Below are 27,785 nucleotides of genomic sequence, written 5' to 3' on the forward strand. Positions count from 1 at the left end.
TAACCTAAGTTGTTCATTCGTGATTATCATGATGAAAAAAACGTGTAAGAGTCGTAAACTTTTGTTAGCTTATTTTCTGCAATAAGGCGATGGAAAAATCCTATTGTGTTTTTTGTTGTTGAGAGAACTAGTGAGATGCAAACTTACAGGTTGACCTACAGTATAAGTACTGTACGTCATCATTGCAGGTGATGTCAGCCAAAAGGAAAGTCGTGACTGAACGAGGACTGAATAATAATAAGTGTGCTGTAAGTCAGTAAATGACACAGATGGCAGTGTGCATTGCATCTGGATCAGAAAGGAGGCGTTCATTACCTGCTGGAAGGGCCATCGTGAGGTGTTTTGATGCTGGCACTGCGGTCTCGTCGGACCGGCCCGGGTTCGAGCGTGGGCAGGCCCGTGGCTGAGGTCGTGGTGGTCCACGTGGAAGAAATCCGTCTCAAAAGCCCCGGATGCAAACTTCGCCTCAAACGCTGTTATTCAAAAGAGGACATACATCAAGTTTAGACTAAAACAGATCTGACAGTGGAGCAAAACACTTAGAGACACAAATTATCCGTGAAGGTCAGTTCTGAAGCTTGTCAAATGTCACATCAACAGTTACAATCAATTAACACTGACCCAGACAGAATAAAACCACATGTGTATGACAACCCAAAGGCCAAATTAACACTTTTTGGCAGTGCAGTTGTAAAACAAATCACTTGTTTAGATTAATTTTGCATTTTGCGTAAATGATGTCAATCTTAGTGTGCGAGTGTGTGTATTAAAGAAAGCGAGTCTGTGCGTTAAGCCAAACATCTGAGGGCGGCAGATGACAGCGGTCCATCAGGGAATACTGAGCCCTTCCCCCAACTGGGAAGAAGGGAACAGAACAGATGGAAGACCCTGGAGAAATGCATCATCGCTCTGCTTCTTTACATCACAAGCTGTGAACCAATCAAAAAGCGTGGGGGATTTGGAACGTGTATTCGGTATAAAATAGACTAGACATATGCACTTAAAGGGACAGTGAACATTCTGTCATCATTTAATTACCTTCGGAATCAGTTTTCAAAAAATATTATTAAGAAACGCACGCATACAGGTTATGGAGGATGAGGGGTTTACAGTCGGAATAACACATCTGGTTTAATGGCACTTTTAATATATTTCAAGGAAACTCCAGAACAGTAACGCTTCACAGCCACAGCAAAAATGTATGTTAAGTATGTGCACAAGTGCACTGCATTGATCAATTAAAGTCAATTTTAAGTCTACCTGTGGTGAAAATCAAGTTTTTAATGTTGTTTATATGTTGATGTGGTGTTTTTACTAAGACAAACCATGTATAATAAATTCAGCACTATGGCTGAGTATTTTCTCATTTTCTCCTTTGAAAGCACCCGTTTCCTACCATCTCAAACATGTGACCAACGTGCTGAGCGGGGCTTTTCCTATCATTATTTGTATGGATGCTGATTTTTAAAAGGCAGCTGTCTGACTCTGAGATGGCGAACAGGAACAGGGTTTGTGTAACATTATTAGCTGTTTGATAACGTAGTCAAGCCAAAGGCTAATCATATCAATTACTGTTATGTGTCAACTTTTATTCAATTTCTGAATGGAATAGCCTAAAAAGCGCGCAATGACAGCTCCCTTTATAATCACTATAAAAGCTGTCACTCATCTCAGTTTGCAATCTCACAAAGTTCCACTATAAACAATGAATCTCTTATTTACATTGTGTCTAAGGAGAGGATTCATGCAAAAACTCCAACATGCATGTCTCTGATTGGCTACATGGCTCACCGCTGCAACAAACAAAATATACAAATACACACTGGAGCGTTTACCAAATCTGTTTCGTCAATATGATATTATTATAGAATCAACTGCTTTTGTTAGTCAGGCCTGCCTGTATAATTCGCTCTTCCTCTTCTTCTTCTTCTGAATCAGTTTCTGGTTGGAGGCGGGGCTAATTTGCATATTCATGGATCCGCGTATACTAAATGAAGCAAGGCTGTAGAGTTACATTCAAGCTATTTTAAGGCATAAGGAAATGATCATATGAGAAAACTGTCATTGTGAGTATCAAAGAGTTTTAAAGGATAAAATGATTGACTTCAGGGACTTTAAGTATGTTTTTGACTGTATAAAATTGTACAATAGTGTACAAAAAGTTTCAGAACTGCATTACCCCAAGAGTCAGGGAAGGGAAGAAACTCTCCTGACAGCAGCATGAATATTTCAGATGCTGTGAGTAGAGAACCAGAGGGCATATCCGTACACCCCCAACCCCAATCACCCTACCGCCCCCAGTGCTGGCGCTTAAGAGTACATGCCCTGGGCATTCTGGGATACCACCACCTTCCCATTACAGAAAAACGGGGCGAGAGCCGGGTTCAGGAGTCACAGATTATGTTTATTTTTAGCTGATTCAACAATCTATAGCCACAAACATGAAAACATCTCAGTGATACGAGCGTCTGGTATTAATTCAGCTGGAATGGCTGTCAGCTGAAGTTGGGAGGAACATGTTTGAATGGATGTAGCAGGCCTGATGTCTGAGAAGGTGCTCGGGACGCGTGTCTCCTCTCCTGCCGTGGCGTCTCTCGCTCACACCGACAGACTGTCAGTGTTGCAGAGGTTCAACGCTTCTGCGTCTCGTTCGATCTTCTCCAGCTGGAGTGACAGCGCAGAGACACAGTCTACACTAACCTACACAACATGTCTGGATATTAAAGGACATTTGGTTAAAGTAAAGTAGTGGCAGTACAGTATATTTGTTTTAAATGACCATGCTCGATTAAACCATCAAAATATGAGGAAAATATTTTATATTTTATGAGGGAAGATTAAAACACTAAACTTATTTAGCAAAAAAAAGGAAAAAACTACAGCTACAGGTTTTATTTTACTATGCAAAAAATATTTAAAAAAAATACATTTACCCTCCAAATTCTTTCCCATATTGCAAAATTATCAGTTTTAAAAACCGTATTGTCTCTAGGTATACAAAAATCCTCAAGAGATGTGAAATTGCTCCTGAAATATATTTAGCATTTTTCTTGAATATTAAACAAAAAACTCGTGCAAAAAACTCCAATAATATAGGTAATAATATATATTTTTTAATTATATATTGTTATATATGTGTACATAATACAAAATGATCAAACATGCTTTGTCCTTGTGTTTACTTAGTGATTTGATTAGATTTATACTTCATTTTGCCTCATAGATTAAACATTTTCAATCTACTTAGTAAAGAAAAACATGTAAGCCATTTCAGAGAAATTACAGTAATATATCAATATACAGTAATATATCAAATGTCATTATAAAGGCTGAAAAATATCAAGATACATGCATAGTTTTTATTAGGGCTGAGCTATATATATATCATCCTTAATAAAAACGAACAAAAAATGCAGCAAACAGTCAGGCCCCGAGAGTGCAGTGAACCGGTCAGTTCAACAACTTTCTTTTCCTATTAGTTCTCGAATAGATTAGCATTTTAAACGTCTGGGACACAGGTATGCACTCGCTCGAAATCCTAAAGTAGGAAAATACTGGAGGAATCAGCCTTTAAATCTTAATAGTACTTTCTAAGATGGGGAGCTCATGCATGTATAATGCGTTAAAGGTTCGCAGTTTCTGACCCACAGTTGTTGCATGTTTACCGGCTTCAGAGAAATGGACGTTCAGTCAGCAGTGCTGCAGTCTCCAGAAATGTAACACCTTAGGAAAAGTGTTTTTCTTTTTCAAGTTAAAATACACAGGGAAAGTGATTTGGGATTTACGTGAAAAAGGCCCGTTTCCTGTCAAGGCCAAAGCTAACGCCTCGCTGCCAAACTGGACACCCAGACAGGCCACAAGTATTTCCTCCGAGGAGCTGCCGCGCGCCGTGACCTTCTATGAATCGTGTCACCATCAGTGGAAGCGAAATCGCTCCTTGCGTTTCATGCCGATATTCCTGCTGTTGACACAGCTGCAGCACTGACAGATAAAACGCGGCTTAAAGAACCAGACTCGCTCGTGTTTTTCTTCACACAGCCAAAATATCACATTATATATGCTGTGGAAAAATAATAGAGCTCTGAATTCTGTTCACTATCGGAGCGTAGTGCGGTGTGACCTACATATGGACCAGGTGTAATGAATGGGCGTTAATAAACATCTCCTAATGCTGTTTGCTGAGCACTGCAGCATGGGAAAGAGCTGGAGAGCTGTGCACCGGCCCATAGTGACTTTAGCCTCACCTACTCTTTAAGTGCCGGCATGCATTTTTAACTGCAGTGCTGGTGAAACATTAAAAGGCTTCTGTGAGAATGTGCGTCATTGTCCGCTACATTAGAGACCTGCCATGCTGGCGTGAATGAGGACGGAACGTGTGTGTGTGTGTGTGTGTGTGTGTGAGTGTGACGAAAACACAGAGCATTAGCCGTGGCAGTAAACCATTAAACACAATGGAGTCTTTTTCTTTTGTCTGAAAGTCTTCATGGGTTCCACCAAGATAACGCGAGCTATTCAAAAATTACGCCGCAGAAAATAATGTAAAAACACAGCTTCGGAAAAACAGAAGCCTAATCGACCCTTCGCTAAGCCTTGCTCCCCGCTGGACAAGCTTTACAGAACGTCCCATAGGTGTTTTGTGAACAGCATGATCTTCAGTCAAATTGGCTCATAAAGTGACTGGATATTACTCTTACTTTGGCTGGAATTAATTGTGGCATGTCAAAGCTTTTATATGCGACTTATCTTTAAAGAAATTTGCCAGTAATGTCCTTATAAACTGAAGAATCAAAAAAGTGTTTAAAAACACATTCACGATGGCACTGTGAAGACTATCAGCTCTATAAGTCTTATCAATACTGAAATGAATAGACATTGAGCAAATATGCTCTACTGTACTGAACTGAACAGTATATTCCATTTAAAACTACAGACTTCCATATAATATCATTCTAGAATTCCAAAAGCTGATAATAGAACACAGAAGTACGTACAGTATTGCATTAATTTTCTCCACAGAGAAAGTATTGCAAATGACATAATCAGAATCAGCCTCCACACACTCTCAAACAAAATATAGGCTATTGTACCATATATTGTACCATCATTTATGATTCAGTTACATCATTTGAAATGATTCATGGGATGCGTAGTTCATAAATATTTTTTTTTTTAATAAATGTTTTCATCAAAGCAAAATAAAAATTTGTGGAAGAAAAGTTTTCACGGCTACAATTCTTTACTGAAGAATTTTTAAAGTCGGCATGAAATAAAAATTCACCCTATTCAATCTACTTTAAAATGCATGTATTGTGAACAATTCGTCTGTGCAAATGTGTTATTTTATACAAATTGTATTCAACCTTATAATGTTTAATCAATGCAGGGTATCTGTAGGATTTTAAAATGATATTTAAGGCTTTTAAAGACCTTTTTTAAAACCCGCACAAACAAAATTAATACAAAGTCAAAGTTTTGACGAAAACGTTTTATAAAAAAAACGAATTTTTTTATAAAATGGTAAACCTCACATTTCATCCATTTTTTAAGGAAAGGCATGAGTCAAAATGATAAATGATTCTATTTATATTAATTTAAAATATGATATATACACTCCTGGGCAAAAAAAAACAAAACAAAAAAAAGGCACAATATTTAGTGGTCTTTTAATGGTCTTAACCATTTAAATCACAAATCACTGGTCAGGAAATTAGCAAGAATTGCACAAATACTGTAGATAAAGTAACTTAAGATAAAGTAATAGCCTTCCCCAACTTGCAGACAGCTTTCCACAGGAAGAAGAGCCAGTGTTGTTACACTCAACACTGTAAAAAATGATATGATCAATTTATGACAACATATATTTTTACATTGCTTTAACTCATCAAAATAAATTAAGCAATTTTCAACTTTTTTTTACAAGTCATACAAAATTCAACATAAAAAAAAAAAAAAAAGTAGTTTAATGCAATTTAAAGGGGTCATATAATGGTACATGCACTTTTACAAGCTGATTGTACTGAAATGTGTGTTGGCAGTGCCTGTACACAACCATCATAAAATGATAAAAATCCATCCAGTGTTTTTTTTTTAATCTTCTTATATGTTTCCTCCTGTCTCAAATCAAGCTGTTCGATATTGTGACGTCACAAAATCGACGCCCCTCCCACGATGGCTGATTGACAGCAGCGTTTCAAACACAGACCTGCCCTCGCGCCCTCGTGAGCGAGCTGTCAATCATAGCACGCGCCGACCGGCGCGTTCATTGTTGATAGCTGGAGTGCTGAGCAGAATGGCGTCTAACGATTGTGGTGTTCTGTTCTTGGGTGTAATAACGAACACAGCAGTCATATTGATAATGTTTCTAAATCCGTCCAGCTGAAGACGCAGTGGCTGAGTTTGTTTTCGAAGGGAATATTCCCCACGATCAACGTCAATACTGTCATGTTTGCGCGAATCATTTCACCAGACTGCTTTACAAACGAGGGTCAGTATAAAGCTGGATTTGCTAAGAAGCTGCTCCTGAAAAAAGGATCAGTACCAACTATTCGTGTTCCTGCTGAACCTCCAGAAGAACAAGTGAGTGTAACGTTTTATTGACCTTTATATTAATCTTTATATTAATCTTTGCAAATAGCTTCCACGCTTCACGATGAATGTGGCTATTTTTACACTCAGGGTACATTATGGCATGTTTTCTATGTACGACGTTATCAATATAATTCATAATCCCACGTTTATAATGAACGACGCGTTATGGTTATTGTCAGAGAATGTCCGTAGACGGGCTCTGGTTATTGTGTTATTGTGTTACGGTGTACGCACAGTAACGGTGTACTCATTTTTTGAGTAATTCCAAATTTATTTGGTTTGTACAGGTCATTATAATACAATGTTAATAAGACACATGCACTGAAACGGCGTGCTGAAAACAAAGCTGTTTTTGACCAGGTAAAATGAGTGTTTTCTTACAATACTAATGAGAATTTTTAATTAAAGTATATTACGAATTTTTAATTTAGACCCTAAAGAATCATATTAGCTTGTACAAAAATGACATTATATGACCCCTTTAAGTTAAAATGACTTAAACGTCCAAGTTGATTGTTCTTAAAAATGTGAGACCAAATATTCACTTATATATTCAACTTTTCATTTGTGGGAAGCAAGCCATTCTGCAATATTCTCCTGTATTAAATGACTTTTCACAGTGAAGTAGCTCACCAACACCAGGCTCTCCACACAATGGCACTCTTCCTCATGCTTCACTGGTAGAGATGCATTTATTACTAGATTTCACAGCAGATTTTTGAAGCCGCCGCTCTGGAGCATCACCATGCAACATGCAACTCATTGTGATTCATCAATCCACACACAACTTCCCATAATCTGCCAAAAACTGTCTTTCTGTGGCAGCAATGTCTTTTTAAGTAGTGCATTTGCTTAAATGTAGCTAATTTCCTGACCAAATATTTGTGGTTAAGACAATTAAAATAGTGTTTAGCCATTTTGGGCGTGGTCCATTTTTTTGCCCAGGGGTGTATATCCTAATTGTGTAGATTTTCAGAATGCACATTAGCTTCTTTTCGATCCACCAGCTGAATGAAAAAGCAAATTCACTCTCTGACAGTAGATGGCGCTTAGTGAACTGCTCTGAAAGCACAAGCCTGTAGAAACTGCAACAGCGTCACGTCTTTACTTCGAAATGGCCAGTGCTCTAATTTTTTTTTTGAAATCATAGCCTTTCGGAGTTTAATAATCACATTAGCCATATCGCGATTCAAATTATTCTCCAATCGTGCCACGCCCACATTTCATCCACCTAATCAACAACCGATGGAAAGAATCAAGTCCCCGACCCACATTTTTCTTTTACATTCCCATGTTCAGCACAATATAGAAGAAAAGATTACTTCCATTTAATCATGACTTAAAAAACAATGATAACCCTTCATAATAAGGTCTTGCTTATTAACATTAATTAATGCATTAATAGACTAACAATGAGCAATATGTTCTTACAGCATTTATTAACCTTTGTTAATGTTAGTTAATAAAAATGTTCATATTCACATTAGCTCATAGTACTACTATTAACTTCTATCTATACTACTATCTGTTAACTAATGTTAACAGATACAACTTTCTTAAAATCTTAAAAATATAGTAGTAAATGTTGATATTAACATGAACTAAGTTTTTTTTTTTTTTTGAAAAACAAAAAAGATACGAATAAAATAAAATATAAAAATACAATAAGTATGTTGCAACATACCGAACTAAAAAAGTAATAACTATAAAGTATTATAACAATAATTACAATATGTTCGAAAAGGAGTGGGATGCAGCAGAAGCTTATTATTAATAAACACTGTAGAAGTATTGTTTATCGTTAGTTCATGTTAAACTATTGTTAACATAAGTGGTAACAAAAAAGGAATGGAATTTGAAAAAAGTGGGCGGGGCTGCAACAGCTGCAAAGGTCAGATTGGTTAGTTGTATTTTTAAGGCGGGGCTTAGCGAAGGGTCAGATCCTGGTACCTGAGAGGGTGTGGCCTTACCTTTGGGATGGCCAGCTTCTCCCCCTTCTCCGGCAGCTCCTCGGAGTCGGAGCAGGTGTGTGCGTCGCTGAAGGCCAGCAGGGGGCTCAGGCGCGGCCGGTGGTGCAGCGGCTGGAAGGTGAGCTGGGTGCTGAGCAGGTTACTGACGGCCCGCAGGGTGCTGCAGGTGTTGGGGGGGAGAGACGGGTCAGCCAGCAGATCTGAGATCAGTCCGTGGGCCTCTCCCATCACCGCGATGTCCACCGTCACACTGGTGCCCGAAGACTGGACGAGAGGAGAGAGAGAGAGAGAGAGAGAGAGAGAGAGAGAGAGAGAGAGATGGTAAGTTGGTGTAAGGGAGAGATAGAGTTAAATGCACAGGTAGCGGGAGAGAAAGAGACAAAGGGGGGAGAGAGAAAAAGCACCGTTAGCTCATCCGCACCTCGCCGGTGACGCGATGCAGGGCTGACGTAAGGCACACTGACGCACGCAGAGAGTGACGCCGCACTGCTACACACACGGGGGAGCGAGAGACACAGAGAAAGAGAGAGATTTCCAGGGCAAGAGAGAAGGAGGTCATGAGAAGTACAGGAGAAACCAGGCGAAAGACAGAAAGAGGACATGAGAAGAGCATGAAGAGCGCACACACACACACAATTAAATATGATTTAATATTCATTTAATATTCAAATATTTTCACTGTATACTATTATTGACTTTTCATTTTTGACCATTTTCATAAATAATTTGTGAAAATATTATTTTAATAATAAATTTTAATATTAAGGGGACCTATTATACCCTTTTACAATTTCTTGATTTTGTATTTGGGCTCTACTAGAATAGGTTTTCATGCTTAAATGTTTCTTATATTCTCCATTGTTGCAGCTCCTCTCTTCCCAGTCTGTCAGTAACGCTCTGTTTAGTTCCTGTCTCTATGAAGCCCCTCCTTCTGAAAAGCACACTCTGCTCTGATTGGTCGGCTGGATCAGTGTGTTGTGATTGGTCGAGCGCTTCGAGTGTGTTTGGGAAATGTCCCGCCCCTTACCATAACCGCCAGTTTAACACACTACTAACTAACTCAACCAGGCCCCGCCCCTTTATTCTGCGCATTAATTATTTAAATGAGGAATATTGTGACGTGTCCGTTCCCGGAAGAAACTCAAGACTACAATGGAGGCGTTTCAGGGAGTTCAGAAACACTGACACTGATATAGAGAATAACTATATTTTTCATGCTCAAACAGCAACATTACACACTAAAGAGAGTTGAACATGTACAAAAGCATAATAGGACCCCTTTAAAAAGGCAGTCTGAATTTAGATAATCTGCTCTGTCTTCATCAGCATCATCTGTGAAATCTCATAAACCTCATTTTATTAGGCATGCATGAAACAAATGGATAGGAAACAGCTGGGTTAACCAAGACGTGACGCAAGTGTTTGTTTCTGTCATGAGAAGTACAGGAGGAACCAGACGAAAGACAGAAAGAGGACAAGAGAAGAGCATGCAGTTTAATCTCACATAGTCTTTCCTCAGTAAACCGCACACACACACACACACACACACACACACACACACACACACACACACACACACACACACAATGAAGACAGAGAGACATCAAAAGCAGATGAAGGAATGACACATACAGAGAATAACTAATGGAGGAAGGAGAAACTGACTTGCATTAGGCCTGAGGGCTGCTCATATTGGGCCGTGGATGTTCATTGTTCGAGAAAGAGAGAACGAGAGAAAGAGAGAGAGAGATCTTCAAAACTCAGAGCATCTTCACGACAGGCAGCATCTGCTGTAGCGTATGTTCAGATGCTAACAGAACGTGCCTCATTTCAAAGTCCAAATAAGCCCTCAGTGCTCTCTAAAGCTCATGTGTGTCATTTCTGCACCTCGAAAAGTCATCAAACCGAACTGCAAAATTTATAAATATATTTATTTCAAATGTTTGTGTTTCATTTGCTTTAGCTGAAGTAGCTGGACACGAAACACAACACATTTAGGAGCCAGCAGAAGCCTAGCTCGATCAGTTTATCCAAGCAAAGTTATGTACACATCCATTTATTCAAATTAAACTGCAAAAATGGCCCATTCAGAAATAATCATGTGATCTTACTACCACGAATACATTAACATACAGCCATCCACATTTACATATTAATGCCTATTGAGCTGTCAGAAAAGTTTCTATCTATCTATCTATCTATCTATCTATCTATCTATCTATCTATCTATCTATCTATCTATCTATCTATCTATCTATCTATCTATCTATCTATCTATCTATAACATTGTTTTTTTTTGTTGGTAAGTATAAATCTGACAAAATTTAAATAATATTTTATATATAAGAAGAGACAAATACTGATAAAGTATAATCATTTAAAATAACTTTGAAAAAAAAATTCAGTGTATGGACAATGGCAATCATCTTAGCAAACACAAGTAAAAAATGAACGAGTAGTATTGACTTTTTTTTTTTCACAATAAATTTGTGAAACAATTTTTTAAGAATAACTTAAAACATTTAAAAAGACAGTCTGAATGGAGGTAATCTGTTCTGTCAACATCAGCATCTGTAAAATCTCATATTTCTATAGAACAAAGCGGGATGCATGATACTGACGCGTGTGTGACGCGTGACGTGTGTTTGTTTACATGTTTTCCCTCCATCAAAAACTCATTCTGACAGCACAGCGCACGTGAGGCTGACGGACGAGCTGTTGCCATGGCAACGAGGTCTCTGTTTGTGTATATAACACACACAAGTGCTCAGTCTCATCTTACTGTATCGGATTTTCTCGGATAACGCGCTCCTCACAGTGAGGTCACAGGAAACTACCCTTGGTGAATAATACAAAATCCCTCACTTGGATTACATAAAAGAAACATTAAGTAGAGCTGCTTTAAAACTGATCATGAGGGCTAGATAATACTAATAATTCTAACCTGGGCACACAGCAAAAGGGAACATTTCTGTTGCCACATCACAAGTATTCTTGCATTTCCAATCTTTTACCCAGGTTTAAATGCTTAAAATCATGTGGCCATTTTGGGCTTGAAGCTTTGGCAAAATTACACGGATACTTCTGACTGCAGTGTGATTGTGACCAAATTTGGTACAGTATGTTCAGACTGGCATATTACCATACTACCTGTACTACTCCAGAAAAATCTAGCTATGCTTACTCCATACAAACACATAACAGCATCAGAAAAATATTGCACTGGCAGACAGATATGGTCACACACATAACAGCTGCGTTCATAATGCGATTATAGCAGTACTGCGATTAAGTGCAAGCTCTTGTAAACAGAATTTTGTGATTATGTTATTATGATTATGCTCATAATTAGAGCACCCATAATGACAGTACCGCAGCTTTCTGCATACACTTTAATGCCCAAAAACTGCATGTGTTTGTGCTATAGACAGATGATGCATTATGCAAATGCATGGGTTTGAAAACAGAATATTAACATGTCTGAGGATATTTAGCATTTTGCATTTGAAAAAGAGCAAGCCTATTGCATTTGCTTTAGTGTGCATTTAAAATTAAATGCTGTCAGCATCACACAGAGGCTGGCGTGTGGCGTGTCAGCACTAACGTGAGTTCATATGGCAGCGCCGTAGCTCACGCTCCCTCTGACTGAACAAGCCTGGAGTGAGGAGCGTTATTAGCCACTGCGCTCGGAGCAAAGCAAGAGCACGACTGCAATGACAAACTCAAACACACTGAGATTTCCAGTGTGACAGAAGCGTTCTGGGACTCCTCTGACATCCGTCACTCAGGCTACGACGAGAACATGTGGAGGATGTGTACACAACGCTACGCTACATATCTCAGAGTTAGCCACTGTTACACGCCAAAAAACTGAGTGAGAGGCAGATGGGACTTGGAACGAGAGCTTCCGCAAAACGTTTGGGTTGTAAAACTACAGTATGTAAACACAGAAACTGTCCGCCAATGTGCATATTTGGGAAAAGAATGGCTGCTGGGTTCAGCTTTAACCGTCGGAAACAGGATCAGCCGTGAAGAGTTGGCACCGCTCAAGAGTTATGAGTGTGGTGAAGTATTAATGAGAGCTGTATGTCGATGAGAAGAAGAATGCTGTGACCTCACGATCTCTCCTCTCCTGCAACGGAGGGTCACGACCCCACGACCCACAGCAGGGGGCATGAAAGTGACCCTTTGTGGAAAAAAGCAGACCTTTCTCAGATTCAGTTGTTGTTTATGTGTATAGGTAAATCTCACAAAAACATGTAGAAGTCACATTCTTCCAAATAAATTTTGACTGTAAATGGATATATATATATATATATATATATATATTAGTGCTGTCATATCGATTAATTGCAATTAATTGCATCTAACATAAAAGTTTTTGTTTATATAATACATGTATATATTATATAATATATATATATATATATTTGTGTGCATATATATATATATATATTTGTATATATATATATTTGTACACACACACATACATTATATATATATATATATAATAAAAAAAAAAATATATATATATATACACAAACATACAAACAAAAACTTGGTTAGATACGATTAATCACAATTAATCAATATGACAACACTAATATATACATTAATGTATAATATATAATCATATGTTTATATACTGGAAATATTTAAATTATATAATACATATATGTAATAAAATTGCAAATAATAAATAATAATATGCGTAAATATGCTTACATTTTCATGATAATATGACTAATCTTATTAATATATTGTTTCATATTAATGAATAATCATATATTATTATGATTGTCCACATTGGCGGACTAAGTCATATTAATAATTAATATGACTAATCATATATTAATATATAGTAATACAATTTTTACATCTAATTAAATATATATATATATATATATATATATATATATACATATACATATATATATACACACACACATATATATATATATATACACACACACACACACACACACACATATACACACACACACACACACACACACACACACACACACACACATATATATATATATATATATATATATATATATATATATATATATATATATATTGGAAATGAAAATAAAATACATTATATTAATATACAGGACATATAATACATATTTACAATTAAAAAAAAAAAAAATATATATATATATATATATATATATATATATATATATATATATATATACAAATAAATATATAAACACACATAACATATCTTACTGCACTACAGTCATATTTTAAATTGACAGTAAATATGTTAACAAAACAGAAAAAGTAGGCTCCATTTGTTTATCCTTCAGTATTTTCTGGTAAATGTGACGTGTGCGCATGTTCCCGACAGACTTTGAGAAGTGTTTGTCCACAGAAACTCTCTGCGTTTCTCCGGTCCTCCACTAGGGTCACACGCGGACTGCCGGGAAGTGTAAAAGGGCGATTAAATATAGAACAAACGGAAAGTGAGGTTAAGTGGACTGAGACAACATCGCTCCTTGCGTGGGAGTCTTTCAGCTCCTTCCTTTCATTACATTTATTCCTCTCTCGCTCCTCCTGTCTCAATCCGTTATCAAAACATCAAGAGACACGAGTCAGCCAAACATGAAGATGCTCAAACAATGGGCCATAAAACCGAACCTTGCCTCTCTTAAACTTTAGCACATGAGTGTTTGTGTGTTTTATCACGGACTAAAACAAGAGAGGTGTTTATGGGAAAGTTGCTGAAGCACTTTCGCTTTGAGAGCGGCTGACAGAACCCAGAGAGCCCGGCCTTAAAAAGCACACATTATCTCGCTCTTCAGCGCAACCTTTACGACATCCTGTGATAGCGAAATCTGCCCATTACCTGACTGAAATGGACTCTCTCCACGGCTAATGTCCTCGGATTAGTGTGATTGTGTATGTGTGCTTATGTGTGTGTGCATAGGTGATATCAACAACAGATCCAGGGAACAAAATGAGGGTTGCTGGTGGAAACAGTATTGATCCGCCCTGGTCATTGTGAGCAGCGGTACACACATCAGGACAGCCGGGAGGGAAAAGTCCTCTAATAGCGTCTCATTGATCACAGTGAACTAGGGCTTATACACTAGACAACTGTTTAGCACAGCACAGAGAGATGCTGAGTCATGGTATTATTCTCCGTGCATATGCATTCAAAACACAGCGTCCGATGGGATGAGAATGTGCGTTAGCATTAAAGCGAGAGCGAGGGCTTTGATTCATGCGCAGGCACGTGTTTCTACGGAGGAACACACACACACACGAGACCGCATCACGCAGATGGTAAAGCTCCATCCACGGGCAGAACAGATGCAGCGAGGCATGAAAGAGGAACAACCCTGTACACCACACCAGCTGAGATGTTTCTCTCACTCCGTCAAAATACCATAACAACAATGAGCCCATTCTGTTGGTTCACACAATATACACAATCTAAGTGTGCCTAAGTGTATATCACAAAACCTGTAAAGGACATGTAAGGGTCCTATATCACCACAAAATTCAATTATATTTTGCATTAAAAAATTAAGCGTGTTTTTATGAGTATTGAGTTTTTAATAGTAAGCATAGTAAGCATATTTCACCCTTAAATTAATGTAATGCAAAAAACAATAAAATAAACATTTATAATGATAGATTGTGTATTTTAATAATAGTTAAAGGCAGGGGTGCACATAACTGGTGCACATGCGTCGTGAAAATAAACCATGCGCATCAGAAAACATGGAGGGAAGCGCTTTTGAGCACCAACATTTAGGGTTATTCTCCATCTCTGGTAAGATAGCAATCATGATGATAAGTGTGTTCATTAATAGGGGTGCAATGGATCGCAGTTTATCCGCGTGATCCGTACGGACCAGACCCCGCGGTGAAAGTTTAGCATTCGGAAGTGTTTTGTCTTGCAAATTTACACATTCAAGCGATTTTAAACGCGGAAGAAGAGGCGAAAATCAGGACTCGTGTGAAGAGAGAGAGAGAGAGAGAGAGAGAGAGAGAGAGAGAGAGAGAGAGAGAGAGAGAGAGAGAGAGGCACGTTTCAGACAGCGCTCGAACACCGAATTAATTCCTCTTACGCGTTTACTTGCGCTTGAACAGACTTAAACACACAAAATTATGTCAAAATACCAGGTTTTTAATGTTTTTAAATAAGTCTCTAATGTTCACCAAGGCTGCATTTATTTGATTGAAATTTTTAAATATTCTAAAAAAATTTAAATAACTATTTTCTATGTGAATATATAGTAACATTTTTTTATTATTAATTCCTGTGATTAAAAGCTGTATTTTCAGCATCATTACTCCAGTCTTCAGTCACATGATCCATCAGAAATCATTCTAATATGCTGATTTGCTGCTAATGAAACATTTCCAAAACATTATTATCAATGTTGAAAACAATTTTTTTTTTCAGGATTCTTTGCTAAACTTTATTTAAATAAAGTTTATTTATTTTAAATAAAAATCTTTTGTAGCATTATAAAATGACTTTACTGCTGCATCCTTGATAAATAAAAAGATTAACTTCTTTAAAAAAAAACATTCTGACCCCAAACTTTTGAATGGCAGTGTACATAAATCTAAATATATATGTGGTATACAAGGCACATGCACAAACACTCAAACGCACTTAAATCATCAACCAACCCAGATCTTTAACCACTAGCTCCAGATCTCCGCACCACCGCCTGAACGTAATGACATTACAGTCTTGGCCGGTGGAATGTATTTATGTTTGTGCATGGAAATGAGTTTTTAAGCATGAGAAGTGACACAAAACAAGCGTGACAAACAGTCGTAGCTCTTTAGCACCACACTGACTGTGTTTCGGCATGGCTCTCGCCCCACGACGGCAGTTTTAACAGCCAATGTGTCACAACGGCATCATAAAAATTACAGCACGACTAAATTGTGAATGAACTGAGCTGCCGGAGGACCTCACAACACAAGAATGTTAATGGCAGCTTGTGGAAAGAGCTCTGAGAAGCAGCATTTTAGAGGCTTCTTACTTCACTCCACAATACTGAATTGGCGGAAGGAGTCAATGTCACATCGCTTTGACACTTTCACCCATGTGCAGGAGCCAAGTGTTTTCAGACCTCTGTTTGGTGCATAGACTACAAACCACGTCAATATTGTGCACGGTTGAAAAATGAGGTGGTTTTTATATGGGGTTACTTGAGATTCTTGGTGTGGCGTCCCACAAATTCCAAGAGCTCAACTCTTGTTCTGTGACGTCTGACTGCGGTGATGTTGGATGCAGACGTCTTTATTCTTGACTCAATGTTACCGAAGGTAATGATCTGAATCCAATGAGCTTCCAGCTTTGAACCAAAATATTGTATTTGATCTCGTTCCATTTTTTTCTTCTCTCCGTTCAAACGTTAAAAACATCATTTTTTGTCATCGTGATACACGCTTTAAGCCGACCCGGGCCGTTGTGTGAGGCGAGTTGGCTGGGAAGGTGATCGAGATGAAGATAAATCCATAAGTGGACTAGTGATTTACACAACCTCTGAGCTTCCCTGACTCGCCACAAATCTCCTTCTCCACACAGACACACGGCGTGATTCACAGGAAATACTGTATGACAGTAAAATACATCCAATTGATGCCTGAGAAAACAAAGAGACCCTGAGGATCCCTTTGGATTATGAGTGACACCTAAGTAGAAGCTTGAAATAAACATTTTCATTACACAAGTAAAATATTAAATATGAAAAATATTTTTATTTCAGCTATAAAACCTTCATTTAAATTAAGTTGAATATATAACATAATATATTATATATATATATATATATATATATATATATATATATATATATATATATATATATATATATATATATGAAGAGTTCAGATGCAAAAGCCTCTAAGTGCCATCTGAAATTTTCTTCTAGAATGATCATTTTTATCAAGCTTGTATATTTAAGTTCAGTAATTTCACTTTAATGACAATTAATAGGTAATTTTCATTGCCATTTCAGTGAAATTACTGAACTTAAATATACAAGTTTGATAAAAATGATCATTCTAGAAGAAAATTTCAGATGGCACTTAGAGGCTTTTGCATCTGAACTCTTCAAATATACTTGTATACAATTTTTATTTTATTGAAATTGCACTTCATAGTAAAAATCTGGACACATCTACCCCTTTTTATTCTGAATATCTTCCATATTTAAGAATAATAGTATCACAGCTTTGAAATATCACAAATAGAAATACAGGAATTTTGCAGTTACCAAAAATAAAAAAATCTTTCATTAAAAATTTAGTTGTGCTACGAAACACATGTAGTAGGCACAATGTATTTTTTGTCCAAAAAATAATATATATATATATATATATATATATATATATATACGCCACCGGAAGCATTTATATTGAAAATAGCCTGTTGCTAAGGCAAGCCAGGCAAAAAGAGCATTCCCTCAGGGCCCAGACCAATAAATAGTTGTTTGGGGTAAACTGGTCAACAAAAACGCCTTCCCACTCCCATTTTTTTACGACACACTGAGACTTGATAGTTGTTCTTCACTCACTCTAAAAGGGACGTTCACACTGACAGTAAATTTGCAGCAGCAAGGCAACCGGAAGTCATTTCGTTTAAATAAAAATGAGTGATTTCCATGCGAGAAACATGAGTGACTATAACATAATATAATATAATATAATATAATATAATATAATATAATATAATCATTTCAAATCAAGATTTCATTTCTTTTTCTTTTTTTTCTTTTTTTTTGATTGGGGCAAAATATGACAGAACATGTTCATTTGTGAGAAAAGTTTGTTCATGCAAATGAGCAGTGACGCAATGTGGCGGGTACTAATGAGTGTGAAGGTGGTTGAGCACTGACACCAACAATACATCCACTTGGGAGACCCAGTGCACCCTGGGAAAGGTTTGAGGAAGAGCAAGGTCTCCTGAGGACCACACATTCACACTTCTTCACTTTCTCTCCTCTCGTCAATGTCACAAGTTCAAATATCAGCCGTGTTTGCACTACTCCACACCTTTATAAGGTACTGGAGCCTGGAGATGGCTGCTTTCCACAGATCAATAAGAGGAAAACAGGCAGAAATGAGGCACACGAACGACTGCACTTTGAAATCAACGAGAACTTTGTAGTGCTAATCAGTTTCATGCAGCAAATACGATACAGAGACAAAAGAAAACCACGTCCCTTAACTGACAAATGATAAAACCACTCGATAATTAGAAAAGAGAGCAAGCTATGTTAGCGCACACACATGCTCACACACACACACACACACAAATATGTATGAACACCATGTGTGCCTGAATATGACTGTGAAGCAGAAAGAGCAGCATCGATCCTCAGGGGGAGGATATCCTTCCGATAAGACGGCTTAGACACTGAACACACACACACACACACACACACAAACAACTCGCCTCCCACTATTCATTTGCCACTAAGCCCTGAAATGCAGACACTACTAGTTATTCAAGCTTGATTGTTGAATCACAAAAAGGTGTGTAAAGAACATTTTGCATTCTCAGAGTTCCCACATGAAGCGCTATAATTTAAACAATATTAGAATGAGCCGTTTTCACTTTAAAGTCACCATGAAATGAAAATGAGCAATTCTAATTTTTTATGGAATATTGCAATATTTATTATAAATGATTTATCCATGGACATGTGCATCATAATCTTGAATCAAAATACCCCCCCATCCCCCCAAACTGGGGCAACCTGTCACTCACATGAGATCAGCCGATAGCAAACCACAACCATCCAATCAATTCCCCATGGACAAAATCAAGCCCCGCCCACATTTGTTCTTGTTCGAGAAGCCGTTTCACTAGGGAATAGGCAAGAAAAGATGATAGCTATTTCCGCTTCATGACGACATTTAGGTCAACTACTACTTATACTAACTAGGCACTATGTACTCAATCGTGTAGTGTAATAATTGTATATGATTATTTTGTCATTCAGCATCAGAGTCTGTTAGCCCCTCCCCCTCAACATCAGCGTCTGTTAGCCCCTCCCCCTCAACATCAGAGTCTGTTAGCCCCTCCCCCTCAACATCAGAGTCTGTTAGCCCCTCCTCCTCAACATCAGAGTCTGTTAGCCCCTCCCCCTCTACATCAGAGTCTGTTAGCCCCTCCCCCTCCACCATATAAGGAAAGCTGCAACAACTGAGTTCATGAAATGTCCAACATTCCACACTTGTTGTTTTCAGTTAATTAAGGGCATCATCCCGTTATTTAAAGGGCACTTTTTCTTTTTTTAAATTTCAGTGTGAGCAAACCACTACCACTATTTATACCACAAAACGGCACACAGGTTCATGAATGGGGACATCTTTCTCTCACACACACATACATAAATTGCAAATCGCTCACAAAGAACAGCGATTACACACACAAGCGTTGTTTCCTCATGTGGATTGTTCCTGCTATCAGCTCACAGCCTTATGGTTGTCTCAAGGCCCAGTGCATTGTGGGAGGTTGGCCCAGCATGCTCTGACAGCTCTATTGTAAGACACGCTGACTGACAGCTGTTTTCTAAGGTCATGTTCATCTCGTGCGGTGCACGCTCATGTAAGCCCTGATGTGTATTATGCTTTAACTTATGTCTCTGTCAGCACTGTAATAGCTGTAACTCATCTCTGGCTGTCTAGGTTTACCACAGCAGCTTTTGATGCAAATCCCCTCGCGGAAACAGCAGACCTCTGTAACACGCGACCCCGGATGAAATCACTGTCCTTCTGACGGGCTGCACCGCAAGGCCCCGATGCCAAAGTCTCGAGTGACCCGACAGAAAGAAAAAAAGAGTTTCCTTTCTGTCAGAGGCAAAGGCATAAATAGGTGGAGGTTAGACTGCTGGGAATGAAAGAAACACCAAGGGACAAACGCAGGGGCACAGAGTACAGAAACACGTCAGTAAAGACGTCAACACTGCTCCCTGCTCTCACCCAGCCGTGAAGAGAACTAGATAAAATGTGCAAACACATTAGCATATGTGCACACACACACACACACACACACACACGCGCACACACATACACACACACACACACACGCGCACACACATACACACACACACACACACACACTAGGGAGTTCCTGAATAAAATAAAAAAAGTGTGGGCACAAACTCAGTAAATCTAAAACACACACACACACACACACACACACACACATCCAAAATAATCATTCTGGGTCATATGTCAACAAATGTCTGAATCTATGAGATAAAATATTATCCATTAACCATTACATATTTGATACAATTGGTAACACTTCACAGTCTTCACATAACTCTAAAGATGGGATTAAAAAACAAAACAAAAGGACAAATACAGATGTACCTTTTATCCTTGAAGTTCTTTAACAACATCCTCCTCCATGAAGTGACATTATTTATATACATGTTGCTTAAAATCTGATGCACTTCTTTCAATTACACAAGCAAATTACAAAGTTGCAAAGTTCAAAGGAACTGCAGGAACAGGACAGACTCTCTTCTTGCCAAGTGTGATGTCGTCACTGATGATGTTTAAAAGACATCATATCCCGGGTTACAACCAGGAGGTCAGATAGGGGTCACCACCTCACATATTCATTTACACTCTGCTCATAATCATTAATCAGAGATCTAGCAACAAAACAAACAACTCATAACTCACATTTCACTACAAAATCAGAAGATTAGAACTGATATTTTGGATAAAAAAACTATTTTTGGACTTGCTAAAGTGTCATTATTTTCATGACAGTTAAGCAGAAATTAACCTTCAGTTTTCATTAATGACAATTTTAACTTTTGAACTTTGTAATATGCTTAAAGAAGTACAGCAGACTTTGAGCAACATGCTTTCCCACTAAAATATGTTTTTTTCCCAACAAATTATAATGTCATTTCCATAATGCAATTCAAATTCATAAAATTTTCTAATTATTTTCAATGATTCTCATCATATTCTCTTTTAACTATAATGTACAATTATTTTTTTATTAACTTAAATAAGTGCGACTAAAAGGCAGTTCAACAAATATTACTATGATGAATAAATAAAAAACTTTTCAAATTAAACTAACGAGAAAGACTTTGCAAATTAAAAAAAAAGAAATATGCTTAATTGTTTTGAAAATAGTGTCACGTGGCAAATTAAACCTTAATGACTCTAAAACAGGCTTCATTTTCTTTAAGTAAAAATAATTTTTTGATTTTGCGGTGAAATGTGGCCCAGAGATGCTCTTTCAGGTTTCATCAGGTTCAGATCCTTCAGCTCTTTTTCAATCATCCACATACACACACACACACACACACAGAGAGAGAGACTGACCTGAGATCCTCGGGCACCTCTTTTGTGGTCCCATTCTTGCTGTGGGAGCATCTGTGGACAGACACACAGGATGTTTTGAGTCACACACACAGAACGATGCAGCACATATTCCATTCACCATTCAATATTCAGCATCTAGTGAGGCTACACACTCTCCCTCGCTCACTAAAAATACAGCACAAAGAGAGAGAAAGAGAGAGAGAGAGATCAGAGCCTCCAGGGATGCCTCTCTCTCTCTCTCTCTCTCTGCCTCTCTCTCTCTCTCTCTCTCTCTCTGCCTCTCTCTCTCTCTCTCTCTCTCTCATTCTATCTCTCTGCCTCTCTCTCTCTCTCTCTCTCTCTCTCTCTCTCTCTCTCTCTCTCTCTCTCTCTCTCTCTCTCTCCCCCCCCCCCTCCCTCTCCCTCTCACACACTTTCCATTTTGTTCAGTGACACACGCTCATAATTCAATTTCACAGTCAGGCTGCCTTTACTCTGCGCTCTTCGCCTCTTAACAGCTCCTCAAAGGCTGTAAACTTTACACACTCTAATTAACAGACAGTAGGAGGTTTCCGCAGGCGGCAAAAAACAGGCCTCGTTGACTCAAGAGTCGCGAAAAAAAAAAGAAAGAAAAAAAGTGTTGCCCACAATTGAATAGCACCCTTTTCGAGAAACACCAGAGGACGAAAAGCAGGGAAGCGCGGGACGCCCTCTCAACCCCCGCCGAAATAGCCTCAGGACTCAAGCCTGGGAAACTAGACTCTTATAAATAAAATGTAGCTATTTGGATGAATATTTTCCTTTGGTTTGAAGGGAGAGGAAGCCAAACAAATGGCATTCTGGCTGGGTTTATTGTATACAGCGAGACAGGCTGTAAATCAGGGTACTTGCTCCGGCCACCCTCGATCCCGTCAGCTCCCTGGTACACGATGTGACCTGGCACTGCATGTAAACACCACGGCATAGCAGAACTACAGGAGTATTCACAGCTGGAGGACGTCCTAATAACTACAAATAGACTTTCCAAAGTTGGGCGAAACGGTCATGGAAAACTCAAAAATAGTTCACATTTGATATAATCTGTCAGCGAAGGAATATATTTTGATATACATGTTGATATTCTTACATGTAGTGTGTAATATACAGTAGCTGTTTGTGAATGTAAAAGATACAGATGCACAGATAAATGGAGTAATTGTCTCCCAAAAGAAAGAACCGATTCTGAACTGCTGAAACGAGTCTTCAGTAATTCCAGTCTTACTTCCTGCTCGAACTTACGTAGGGTTTGTAACAAATTTGCATAACGCCAGTCTATGTCTTCATTGGCTGCCCATGAATAACGTCTACTTTGACCCTCAATCAATCCTTGACCAATCAGAGCAGAGTAGACCAATCACAACAGACTGGGCCATCTGACCAATCAGAGCAGAGTAGACCAATCACAACAGACTGGGTCATCTGACCAATCAGAGCAGAGTAGACCAATCACAACAGACTGGGACATCTGACCAATCAGAGCAGAGTAGACCAATCACAACAGACTGAGCCATCTGACCAATCAGAGTAGAGTAGACCAATCACAACAGACTGGGCCATCTGACCAATCAGAGCAGAGTAGACCAATCACAACAGACTGAGCCATCTGACCAATCAGAGTAGAGTAGACCAATCACAACAGACTGAGCCATCTGACCAATCAGAGCAGAGTAGACCAATCACAACAGACTGGGTCATCTGACCAATCAGAGCAGAGTAGACCAATCACAACAGACTGAGCCATCTGACCAATCAGAGTAGAGTAGACCAATCACAACAGACTGGGTCATCTGACCAATCAGAGCAGAGTAGACCAATCACAACAGACTGGGTCATCTGACCAATCAGAGCAGAGCAGACCAATCACAACAGACTGGGCCATCTGACCAATCAGAGCAGAGGAAGCTCTCGGAAAGGCGGGGTTTAGAGAGACCGAATCCTTTGTCAAACTGTTTCAGACGCTTTGAGAAAAGAGGTGATGCTGCAATGTATATAATGAGAAAATTAAAGAGTTTTTTTGACATTGGATGCATGTAAACCTGTTGTAGGAGACCAACAAAACAAAATTAGACACCTTTAAAATAAAACTCTCTTCTTTGTGCATATGAAATAAATACCATGATACGTGAATATGACAATCATTCACTGTACTTTTTGCAAGTTTTCTTTCTGTCTTTCACATAACAGCATGATATTATGACAGGCTGTAAATGGTTCTGTCGTTAACTCAGTGTCAATCAGAGGAATCTCGGCCGGGCCGCTGCGGGTTACATAATGTTACGTAAAGGCTGTTTGGCCGAGGGTCAAGCCGTGTCCTCAACCGAGGTTTTAGGAAACCAACGGCTGTCATTCATGACATTGCCATCATGCATTCATTCATTACTGTGATCATTTGCTAGTAAAGAAGTCCTTTCACAGGCTCTTTAGAGCACAGTCCTTGGTTTCTATTCATACATAAATAATAAAGATGATTCACAAACAAACTGCTCCTTTAAGCAAGTTCTTTTCGTTTGGTTTGGCATTAAAACTACAAGGCTGTATATTGAAACCATGAGACATGAACAATTATTAAAAATCAGAGTGACAGAAGCTTCTGACGGAACCCTTTAAGATTCTATATAGAAACTTTTCTTTTAAGAGTGCATCAGTTTTTTTTTTATTTGTTTATTAAATAAACCATCTGAACGAACTGATTGTCTAAAATGAACCTCCCAGTGCGTATCAGTTTAGCTTAAAAAGTGTTTTAGCAACAACAACAAACATTATATAGATCCAGACTTATGATGAACCGTTTTCCTTCAGTTATGACCAATATTATATCAGAAAATAGGACATCAGTGCATCAGCATCAGTGAAGGAGAATACACAAGTCTAGTAGAGATTGAGCTTCTGGAGAGGCGCATCTGCTGTCAGAACAAAACATCTTTAGCAGGAATCTTTCACACATTTTCAGCCGACTTCCAGAGAGAAACACTTGAAAAGTCAACATTGCGCAGACAAAACCTGCCAGGCTTTCTGGTCGGGGGTTTATTTCACAGAAACGGCAGTGTGGCATTTAGCTGCTATATTAATAACAGAGCCTGACGTAGATCCACCCTCATCTACCGCTGTTAAAATCATTAAACTATTCATAAAACACAGGAGAGAACGGGCAAAGGAGAGATTTTCCAAGGTATTTCAAAGGCTTTCCATCCGTCACTCACTCAGATCAGCCTTTATTTACACATAATTGAACTATTACTGTACTTGCCCTCCATTTAAAAGCAAGAGAAAGATATTCGCAAACACAAAACAGCACCTAAAATTGGATTTAACAGCATCTTCACAAATATTTATCTTCCCTGATCCAAAAGCGGCGCTCGCTAGAGAGGATTTCTCCAGGGACCGACACTAACGGGCCGTGTTAATGAGATTTCTCTTTATTCAGACGTCATTGTAGCGAGGACAGACAATAATCTGCCATTAATAACCAAGCTCTCCATTTTCTAAGCGAAAGGGTTGAATGGAGGAGAACTAGTCGTGACAGAATGGCGCAGCTCTCAGAGGACTAAGTGACAGATGAGGCAATCCTCATAATAAGGCGCATGATGCAGCAGCGCTTTAATATTGCATGAACGAGCTGCAGCCGGCATCGCTAGCAGCAAACGCTCGCTCTTCCAGCGCTCTCTCTCTCTCGCGCGCGCGGTTTCTCCATCTCTCTAGTGATGTTCGGAACAACCCTCTACTACTCTTTCTGCAGTATGCATACTGTGCACAGTGTGTGTGTGTGTGAGTGTGAGAATTTTCTTTATGAATGGAATACTGCATCACCTACTAAAAATTGCCAAAATGTGAAGTACAGCACTGCATGCCATGGCACTGCATTTGTATTGCCTGCATCCCTTTTATGGGACTTCATTTTTATTCTACTTTTGGTTTAAAAAACCACAACATAAATAGACAAAAAAAAAAAAAAAAAACTAAAAACACTATATTAATAATGTATTTATTTAATACTTACTACTACTACTAATAATAATAATAATTATTATTATTATTAATTATATAATGATATTAATGAATTATAGCAGAAACTAAATTAAATTAAATTAAAAATTAAATAAATTAAATAAAAACTATGGGACTCTAAAGTATCTTTTATTGGCTTTTTTATTCTAAATGGTTTAAGAATAACCATAAATAGACCTAAAATAATCCAAAATAAAAACTATATAGAAAACGTATTATTACTATCATCATTATAATATTATATTTAATACTATTATTATATTAAATGTTAATAAAAATAACTATAAATTTAAATAAAATTGAATAAAAATAAATACATTTAAAATAACCCCCAAAAAACATATTACATAAATGCATATAAAACTTATTAAATATTATATCAATATAAAATATAAAATATATGTAATACAAATATAATTTAAATAATTTACATAGGTTTATAATTACATAAAATTAAACATGTAACCCTAAAAAAGTAAAATAAACCTAAGTTGCATAAACACATACTAAGACTAAACTTCTTAAAAATAAATAAATAAATAAATAAATAAAAGTTGATGTGACAACAATGTAGCATGCTACTACTATTTGAACAAATTGCATATTACAAACTGTTCCTTCTATACACCAGCAGGCAGTATACAGTATGCAGTATAGTATGCAGTGAGCATTACTCTAGTATTCCATTCTGGAATTCTGCCTGTTTTTTCCCGTGACCTCCCTCAGCTTGAGCAGCCTAGAGCAGGACTTGAGACGCATCTCTCAGCCATTACGCCACTAATGCGCTTTTAATAATGTAGAGACTGTGGGTGAGCTGGAAATCACACAGGACTGAACGCAGCCCAGTGCTCCACTACGGCTCGCTTACTTCACAATGATTCATTCATATCCAGCGTCCTGCACACTCACAGTTACTCCACACACACTTGTGTTCTCCATCGCTTCATTAGAATACATATACCGTAACTGCACCATTTCTCATGCACTGCTCTCAGTTGTTGATGAGAAAGATAATACGGGGGTAAAAGCTATAAATATCCTCTTTATTTGTGCATCTGCAAATGTCTGTCTGTGTGCAGAGATTGTAAAGTGAATAATCAAAACTGAATAATAGCCTCCAATAATTCCAAACTCACACTTCTCGCTTGCATGTCATATCGGGCTAGATTAAGTGCAAATCACGCACACTTTTTAATAAGGCTGAATGTTTAGTCAAGAGTGTTTGTTCACACCCCCACCCCCCTTCTCACTTTCGCTTGTTCTACCCATTTAATTGACTTTATTGACTGCTCTTCTTCTGACGGCCTGCAGGGGGCGCAGTGAGTGGAATCCTAATGGCACCAGAGCAGCGATTCTGTGAGAGGAGTTACTGTGGAACATGAGAGAAAAACACTGCTGAGCTGCCAAAACACTTTAAAAGGAAAACAGAGAAAGGAAAGTGACATGCGGTATAGATATAAGACCGGTCTCACATCTGAATATATCTAAAATCATAATGCACTGAAAAGATCATCTTTCAAATAAATTTTGGTCAGAAATTACAGGCTGCAAAAGTATTTGTGTCTTGATTTTCAGTAAAATATCTAAACAGTCTTAAGATACATTTACTTGAGAAGCAAATTGACATGCAAAGTCTTGTTTACTGAAACAATTCAGCAAAATTAAGTATGCTTAAAACAATAACAAATATCTACCGATGGGGTCAGAAAAATAAAACTTGTTTTCCGTTTGAATTGGGTTTATTTTTCTGACCCCATTGGCATATTTTTTTTTTCTTCTTTTAAGTATAAACTCACTTAATTCTCAAAATGTTTTAGTACACAATACTTGCTACCTGAAGTAATTTTGCTGCTC

General features: G+C 38.1%; 1 protein-coding gene across 4 annotated transcripts in view; it reads right to left on the bottom strand.

Moving 5' to 3' along the window:
• pde3a (phosphodiesterase 3A, cGMP-inhibited) overlaps nucleotides 1–27,785 on the bottom strand; it is a 91,501-nt gene that overhangs the window by 23,494 nt on the left and 40,222 nt on the right. For 3 of the 4 annotated variants that reach the window (XM_084111244.1, XM_084111242.1, XM_084111245.1), the window contains exons 2-4: nucleotides 21,909–21,959; nucleotides 8,559–8,822; nucleotides 316–473 (exon numbers count right to left, since the gene is read on the bottom strand). In XM_084111244.1, the coding sequence (XP_083967370.1) occupies nucleotides 316–473; nucleotides 8,559–8,822; nucleotides 21,909–21,959 (473 nt within the window). The remainder of the gene's footprint in view (nucleotides 1–315; nucleotides 474–8,558; nucleotides 8,823–21,908; nucleotides 21,960–27,785) is intronic. The other variant, XM_084111243.1, reaches the window with a different exon arrangement.

This window comes from Abramis brama, assembly GCF_963993115.1.
Source record: "Abramis brama genome assembly, chromosome: 4".
NCBI lineage: Eukaryota > Metazoa > Chordata > Actinopteri > Cypriniformes > Leuciscidae > Abramis > Abramis brama.